Source organism: Salminus brasiliensis, chromosome 23 (genome assembly GCF_030463535.1).
Source record: "Salminus brasiliensis chromosome 23, fSalBra1.hap2, whole genome shotgun sequence".
NCBI lineage: Eukaryota > Metazoa > Chordata > Actinopteri > Characiformes > Bryconidae > Salminus > Salminus brasiliensis.
Window position 1 is genome coordinate 27,782,638 of NC_132900.1, and position 8,346 is coordinate 27,790,983.

The window sequence follows — 8,346 nt, forward strand, 5'->3', positions numbered from 1 at the left end:
GTACACTTAGATTTCCAGAGCAACTTACAAGGTTACTTGTATTACAGCGGTGGGCCAATGCAGTGTTAGGAGTCTTGCCCAAGGACTGGGAATCGAACCCTGGTCTTCTGCATGGTGTAACAGCTCACTGCCAGCTAGTGGTACGCCACACCAACCATTGGTGTTTTTGATTGGTTGGTAAAAAAATATATAAAACACACACACTCACACACACACTCACACACACATACACACACACACACTCACACACATACATATAAAAATATATTAGACTTGTAATTGATTCAGTGAGCTACACTTTGTAGTGCACTACATAGGGAGTAGGGAGCTCTGCATCGTAGTGGTGCCTGGCTTCTTATTAGATGTAGCGCCATCTAGCGGCGGTGTTCAGTAAACGCCAGTGTCTGTGGGCTACTTGAGAAAGGGAAGTTGGGAAGTTACTCATAGTCAGCGAGTTTTAGGGCATGGCACCTTCAACCCCGGGGGCGTTACAGCCCATATAACCGAGTAACGCCCGGCCATGAGCACCAGCCTGACTCCCCCTGCTGTGCTGCCCTGAGTTCTGCAGACCTTTGGGAGGTGGGGTTGGGAAGGTGGGGTTGGGAAGTGGAGGGGAGGGCTGGGGGTTACATAAACTAAGCGTGCTGCGATCATGCCGTGAGCCAAACGTTGTTCTCGTCAGACCGGATTAAGGGGGATTATCTCGCCTGGGTGTCTGGGTGCGACCACGCGCGCGAGAAGGTGTGGACGAGCAACAAGGATGGCTTTGAACAGGGGGCTTCACCAGAGGAGGCATCATGAACGGGGGGCTGCGTAGGAGGACTTCTCTCTGGGGTCTGTGGATGCTTCCTGTGCTGTCAGCAGGTCGCTATGCGTTGAGTGTTCAGAGGCTGCAGATCTGATGCTTCTCTGCTTTGGCCTGAGGGGCTTTAAGCCATGGTTGGGGTCTGCTTGAGTGGTCTGCGTAGAGCTTTTGAGATAAATGGACTTTTATGGACTTTTTATGGATCAAAATCCCTTAAATTGTTCCTCAGTGACTGAAGAAGAAGCAGAAGGAGAGATGTGGATGTTGGTTCTCGACTGTTCGTTTTTTAAAGGAACCTTTAAGTAAAGAGCTGTAGAAGCAGTCTGACCCTCGAGTTCTGGAGGGGTCTGCAGAGACCTCTTTTGGTATGTAATTATTTTTTCCTTTTTTTAAAGTAATTTCAATAAACTTTTTTTTTACCAAATACCTCTAGAACCAGTCTAAACCCCCTACATTTTTGTTTGTTTGTTTGTTTGTTTTTTTTAGAAAAAAAAATTAATCTAGAACCAGTCTAAACTATTTGAAATTGGACTGGTTGTTGTTTTTTTTGTTTTTTGTTTTTTTTTGCATTTTTGGCCAAATAAATCTAGAACCAGTCTAAATTGCTGGATTTTTTTTTTTGAAACATCACATTTTAATCACCTTTTTGTTTTTGAAAAAATGGGTTTGAATCTAGAACCATATTTGAAACCGCTGTTTTTTTTTCATGTTTAGCCAAAGAAATCTAGAACCAGTCTAAACCCTTATTTTGAAACTGCTAGTCTTTCTTCCTGTTTTTTTGTTTCTTTTTTTTTGCTAGTTTTGAAACATCACATTTTAATAAACTTTTTTTTGTTTTTATTTGGATCTAGAACCATATATAAAACCACTGTTTTTTTTCATGTTTAGCCAAATAAATCTAGAACCAGTCTAAACCCTTATTTTGATATATATTTATATTTTCTTTTCTTGTTGTGTGTTTTTTCTTGTTTTTTTTTTTGAAACATTACATTTTAATCACCTTTTTTATTTTTTTTACTTTTTTAGAAAAAATGTGTTTGAATCTAGAACCATATTTGAAACCACTGTTTTTTTCATGTTTAGCCAAAGAAATCTAGAACCAGTCTAAACCCTTATTTTGAAACTGCTGGATTTTCCTCCTGTTATTTTTTTTTGTTTGTTTGTTTCTTTCTTTTTTTGTTGGTTTTGAAACATCACATTTTTTGAACTTGAATGTTTTTTTTGTTTTGTTTTTATGTTTTTTTTTTGTTTGTTTAATTTATTTTAAAGAAAGATCACATTTTACACTCATGACATGACACAGCGGCTGGAAAAAAAAACCCTAGGCTACACTTGAGTGTACTGGTATTTAATTGACTTTTATCAGACAGCCTCATACCTGAAGTGGCTGAAGTGGATTTAAGACTTTTATCGGGAATAAATCTGTGATCTGCTTTTGGACTATTCCTGAATGCTCCGGCTTCGTGGGGATGGGCTGGCTCACAACTTCTGAAATATTTAATAAATGTTAATCAAGATCTTTATAGAACTTTGACTTTTTTGACATGGTTCAGTGGCTGAAAGAGAAGAAAATGGGAGAAATAAACTGTTGTTGGACCACTTGAGTGGTCTGCTGGACCTCTTTTGACCCAGGACTGATCACATTTTTTTTTTTTTTTTTCATTCATTTTTCATCAAGAATTCAACCAATGCTTCCATGAACATTAACGAATGACATGAACATTAAGTAAGCTTCCTACTGTCACAAGCACCCATGGTTAAAATCAGCTGATCAGAGAGCTACATGTTGTTGGGCGGTGTTAGAAAGGAGCTTTTCTAAAAGGGAAAAGGAAAAAAATCCACATCTGGTTTTCGGATCATGGCTGTTGAGTGCACAGTGAGGTCTGGGGTTCTGCTCTGTCTCGCCACGCTGGGATTCACTTTCTCTGCTCTTCACAGCATCTCCGTCAGGAACAATGCAGAGCAAGGCAGACTCCTGGAGGAGAAGCATTTACCATCCCGTGTTCACCCCAACCTCTTCTTTGACCTGTCGGAGGTGCAGCAGCTGAAAAAGAAGGCCTCCACTACGCACAGCCACATTTTCAGAGTGATCCGAGAGGCCGTGAGCACCATGCTCGAGAACCCAGAGTTCTACCTGCCGCCGACGAACCACGAGGACTTCGGAAAGAAATGGAATGAGATCTACGGCAACAACTTGCCACCCCTGGCTCTCTACTGTCTGCTTGAACCTGAGGACACTGCCGCTTCCCAGTACTTAATAAAATTCCTGGATCGCATGTCGGAATATCCAGACTGGACGGTGAGCAGTGCTCCACACGACGAGGTTCCAGTGGCCCACTCCCTCACCGGCTTTGCCACAGCTTATGACTTCATTTATACCTACCTGGACACGAATCGAAGGCACCGGTACCTCGAGAAGATCCGAGCAGTCACAGAGGAGCTCTACGAACTGTCCAAGCACAGGGGTTGGGGCAAGCAGTTCCTACAGAACCACCAGACTACAAACATACTAGCCATCCTGACTGGAGCCATTGTGACTGGTGAGCACAAAGACCCCGAAAGCATGATCTGGAAGCAAGTAGCCGTGAACTACATGGAAAAGACCATGTTCCTCCTGAACCATATCGTGGACGGTTCCTTAGACGAAGGCGTGGCGTATGGCAGCTACACGGCCAAATCCATCACGCAGTACGTTTTCTTGGCGTCGCGCCATTTTGACATTGACAATACGAAGAACAACTGGCTTCGGGCTCACTTCATGTTTTACTACGCCACCCTGCTCCCCGGCTTCCAGAGGACCATAGGCATTGCAGACTCCAACTACAACTGGTTCTACGGGCCGGAGAGTCAGCTGGTTTTCCTGGACACGTTTGTGCTCCGAAACGGCTCAGGAAACTGGCTGGCCCAGCAAATCCGAATGCATCGGCCTAAAGACGGACCCATGACGCAATCGGTGGCCCAGCGCTGGACTACTTTACATACTGAGTTCCTTTGGTATGATGCGGAGCTTTCTCCCAGACCTCCTCTCGGTTTTAAGAAAGCTGGCATGCATGTTTTTTCCAACTGGGGTGTGGTGACCTACGGAGCAGGGCTACCTCACGCCAGGGATAAGACTTTCGTATCCTTTAAATCAGGGAAGTTAGGTGGCCGGGCAGTGTATGACATCGTCCACGCTAGGCCCTACTCCTGGGTGGAAGGCTGGACTAACTTTAATCCAGGCCATGAACACCCAGATCAGAATTCGTTCACCTTTGCTCCAAACGGGCAGGTCTTTGTCGCTGAGGCTCTGTACGGGCCAAAATACAGCTACCTTAACAATGTGTTGGTGTTTGCCCCCTCTCCCACAAGCAGGTGCAATAAACCATGGGAGGGGCAACTAGGGGAGTGTTCCAAATGGCTTCGATGGGGAGAAAAGGAAGAAGGCGACAGCGCTGGGGAGGTCATCGCCGCGTCCTCACACGAGGACACGTTGTTCGTTAGCGGGGAAGCTGTGTCCGCCTATTCGTCTGCCATGAAGCTGAAGAGTGTGTATCGGGCTCTGGTTCTGCTCAATTCTCAGACTTTAATGGTGTTGGATCACGTGGAGAAACAGGAACAGTCCCAGCTGACTTGGTTTAGTGCCTTTTTCCACAACCTTGACATTGATCTGAAATACGTGCCTCACAAGTCGTTGGACAGGTACAGTGGAGCTCTGATGGACGTGTGGGATGCCCATTATGAGATGTTCTGGATGGACAGTCAGGGAAGAAGTCCAGTTGCCAGAATACAGGATGTAGAGCAGGTCGCAGAGTTCAAGAAAAGATGGACGCAGTTCATAAATGTGACTTTTGCCATGGATGGCGTAGTCAGCAGGGTGGTTTACCTAATGCACGGCCCTTTTGTCAAAGTTTCCGACTGCAGGTTCGTTGACGGCAGCAAAAATGGGGTTCGAGTATCCGTCACTCTCAATGACACGGAGACTACTGTCTCCATTGCTACAAATTACAAAGATATAGGTGCCAGGCACAGTTACTTGGGTTTTGCGGGATTTGCCAAAGCAGAGAACAAGCACAGGACCATTCATTTTGGTCAGGGAGTTCAAACTCCACTCAGCCCAGAGCAGAAAGCCTCCACTTTTGGCTTTGGTTTTACGTTTGGCATGGTCGCAGTGTGGATTCTGTGTTCTGCCGTCACATTTATGACCATAAAAAGGAAGTTCAGCATCTCTATTAGCAAGCTTATCCGTTTAATCTTCGTCCCAGTGTTGTTTTTCTGGCTGTTGGAACTTGTGGTGATGTCCCGTAGATGTGAGGAGGCCCTGTGTGGCCTCGCATGGCAGGATGTTCGTGTTTCGGATGAGGCCGTTGTGAGAACCACGATCCCCGATCCCATCCCGGAAGCCCTTCCATTCATACTCATCACATCCCTCCCAGGTTCCGGGGCTGAAATCCTTAAGCACCTTTTTGACAACAGCTCAGACTTTGTGTACCTCAGAATCCCTTCTGCGTACCTCCGTGTGCCTGAGACCACGTTTGCGCAAGACTCCCTGGTGGATGCCTGCGAGTGGTCCAGGGGAGATGCGCAGAGTGGGAAGTTCCTGGCCGTTCAGGGATGGTTCCACTCCATGATGCATAGCATGAGAATGCACCTGCAGAACATACCGCTTTCCAAAAGCAGTTCCGGAGCAGGGAGGAAAGGTCAGGGGGTCAGGACAAAACGTAGGAAGCTCTTGTCGAGAACTACAGAGAGGAGACAGGCAGATCGGGATGTGGAGTATATTAAAGAGCTTCGGCGGCACTTGGTGACCTACCCGAGTGCCTGCCCTGTGCTGAACCTGCGGAGCGGGAGCTGGTCCCTAAAACTCCCCTTTGTTCACGAGGTCATTGGCCGCTCATTCCGCTCAGTCCAAGTGGTGCGCGACCCGCGGGCTTGGATCTACCTGATGCTGGAGAACAGCAAGCCAAGCCTTTATGCTCACATCCATGTTAAAAAGCACTTGCTCGACATCATGAACAAGAGCAGCGGCGAGGCGGGACAGGGGTGCACGAGGTTCGACTCAGCATTTCAGCCTCTGCGAAGCGTCCTGGCTGAGCCAGACACAAGCCCAGAGCTGCTGCTTGCTCACCTTTGGCTGGCTCACACCTCCGCCAGCCTCAAAGCGAGCACGGACCTGCCTCCTCTCACCTATCTCCGAGTGAAGTTTGAGGACGTCGTGCTTTTCCCTGAGGAGACTGCAGGCAGGATACACAAGTTTCTTGGGATTCCCGTTGCACCTGCTGCCATAAACCAGCTTGCGTTTGCTACGTCCACAAATCTATATAATCTAGCATATGAAGGGGACATATCACCTGATAAAATCAACAAATGGAGAGAACACATGGCCTCTGAAAAGATCCGACTTATAGAAGAGATTTGCTGGCCTCTTATGGAGACGCTTGGGTACAGACAACACCGTCGTGCACGGTTTGGGTGAAGGTATTTAAAGAGGGACTCCAGAAAAAAAGGATGTAGGCAGTTTTGTATTAGAACACCTTTATAAGTAGCTTTAAGTCAATTTATCATATTTTATGTTCCTGAATGTTGGTGTCTGCTCCCTCTCCCACAAGCCGGTGCAATAAGTCATGGGAGGGGCAACTGGGGAAGGCTAGGGGAATCCCGTCGCCCCTTCTAAACGGCGACAGGCGCCGCTTGGAAGGGGCGACGGGACTCCCCTAGTCTCCCATCCACGCCTCAAGCTTCTACAGTATATATGGGCTGCTGGGGGGTGTTCCAAATGGCTTCGATGGGGAGAAAACTGGGGAGGTCATCGCCACGTCCTCACACGAGGACACGTTGTAGGTTAGTGGAGAAGCTGTGTCCGCCTGAAGAGTGTGTATCGGGCTCTGGTTCTGCTCAATTCTCAGACTTTAATGGTGTTGGATCACGTTGAGAAACAGGAACAGTCCCCGCTGACCTGGTTCAGTGTCTTTTTTTTTTTTTCCACAAACTCGACATCGATCTGAAATACGTGCCTCACAAGTCGTTGGACAGGTACAGTGGAGCTCTGATGGACGTGTGGGATGCCCATTATGAGATGTTCTGGATGGATGGTCAGGGAAGGTGTCCGGTTGCCAGAATACAGGATGTAGAGCAGGTCGCAGAGTTCAAGAAAAGATGGACGCAGTTCATAAATGTCAGCTGGGATGGCGTAGTCAGCAGGGTGGTTTACCTAATGCACGGCCCTTTGGTCAAAGTTTCGGACTGCAGGTTCGTTGACGACAGCAAAAATGGGGTTCGAGTATCTGTCACTCTCAATGACACGGAGACTACTGTCTCCATTGCTAAAAATGATAAAGATATAGGTGCCAGGCACAGTTACTTGAGTTTTGCTGGGGTTTCCTTTTCCAAGTTAATTTGGCTCCTCAGGGCCTCCATTGGAAATATATAAAATATGTCTCATGAACATCTCCCCAAAGTCTATTAAATGCCTGCTGTATTTCACCAGTATTGCTCTCCTCTCCTGGAATAGGGGTCAGGTTTACATCAGCATCCCCCTGACCAATCACAAGACTAACATGGCTCCACCCTCTCTTCGAGTCTGAAGAGAGTCCCTCACATCTGGGAGAGACGGGAGGTCCAATGACCACCACCATCCCGTGCCCAATTCCACCGGCACAGCACATAGCCGGAGAAGCGGCCGTCTGGGATTCCCCTAGTCTCCCAGTCACGCCTCAAGCTTCTACAGTATATAGGGGCTGGTAGCTGTGTTCCAGATATCAGAACCCCAGTGAATCTTAAATATCTGTGAAATTACAACTCTCAAAGTTCACGTGCTAAAAAAACGTGTTGCCATGGTAACATAAACCATTTTTTTGTTTACCACTGATAAAGGGCTGTCAGTCACATAGGACCATGCCCAGATGGTTCTCAGAGAGGTCTGAGGAGTGCATTTCGGGGGGGTTTGAGGAGTGTTGTATCATATTTTACGTTCCTGATTGCTTCACTTAACAGCCAAGTTTATTGTGATACCAAAAAATTAATAAATCAAAATGCGTTCCCAGGGTTTTTAATTGTCTAAGTATGCAGAATGTTTAGTTAGTGGAATTCCTCTTTAAATACAAGCAGATTCCAAGCTGTTTTGCTATTTTTAATAAAACACAGAATCATTTGTAATAAAAAATATTTTTCTTATTTTAGTTTGTTTATTTTCCTACAATACCATTGAACTGGTCTTACAAGCATGTTCCCAGTATCTACCAAAAGCGGGACAGGACTTCTTCAAGGTTCTGCTGCCAACATCTTGGTGCCAGATACCACAGGACACCTTCAGAGGTCTTGTTAGAAGTCTTTTAGAGAGTCCATGCCGCTTTTTGGGCGGCACGAGGGGGACCTACCCAGTATTCGGCAGGTGGTTTTAATGTTATGGCTGATTGGTAGAACTGTCATATTAAAGGTCATTGGCTTGACCTGTGTCCTAACATGTTTAAGGTGTAGTTCTGTAAAGGCAGGGGTTCAAGTAGCATACAGAGGCCCTGTCTAAAGGCCGCTGGTCATTCTCTAGGAATGACGGTTCCACAGAACAA

General features: G+C 46.5%; 1 protein-coding gene across 1 annotated transcript; it reads left to right on the forward strand.

The window, feature by feature from the left end:
• Nucleotides 1–2,508: 2,508 nt before the first annotated feature.
• Nucleotides 2,509–7,877, forward strand: dsela (dermatan sulfate epimerase like a). Its single transcript, XM_072668829.1, has one exon. It carries the CDS (start codon nucleotides 2,664–2,666, stop codon nucleotides 6,255–6,257), a length of 3,594 nt encoding a protein of 1,197 aa, XP_072524930.1. The 5' UTR covers nucleotides 2,509–2,663; the 3' UTR covers nucleotides 6,258–7,877.
• The last annotated feature ends 469 nt before the right edge of the window (nucleotides 7,878–8,346 follow it).

What these genes read in the sequence shown, in the direction of transcription:
- dsela (XM_072668829.1), top strand. Translation starts at nt 2,664, where the DNA reads ATGGCTGTTGAGTGCACAGTGAGGTCTGGGGTTCTGCTCTGTCTCGCC.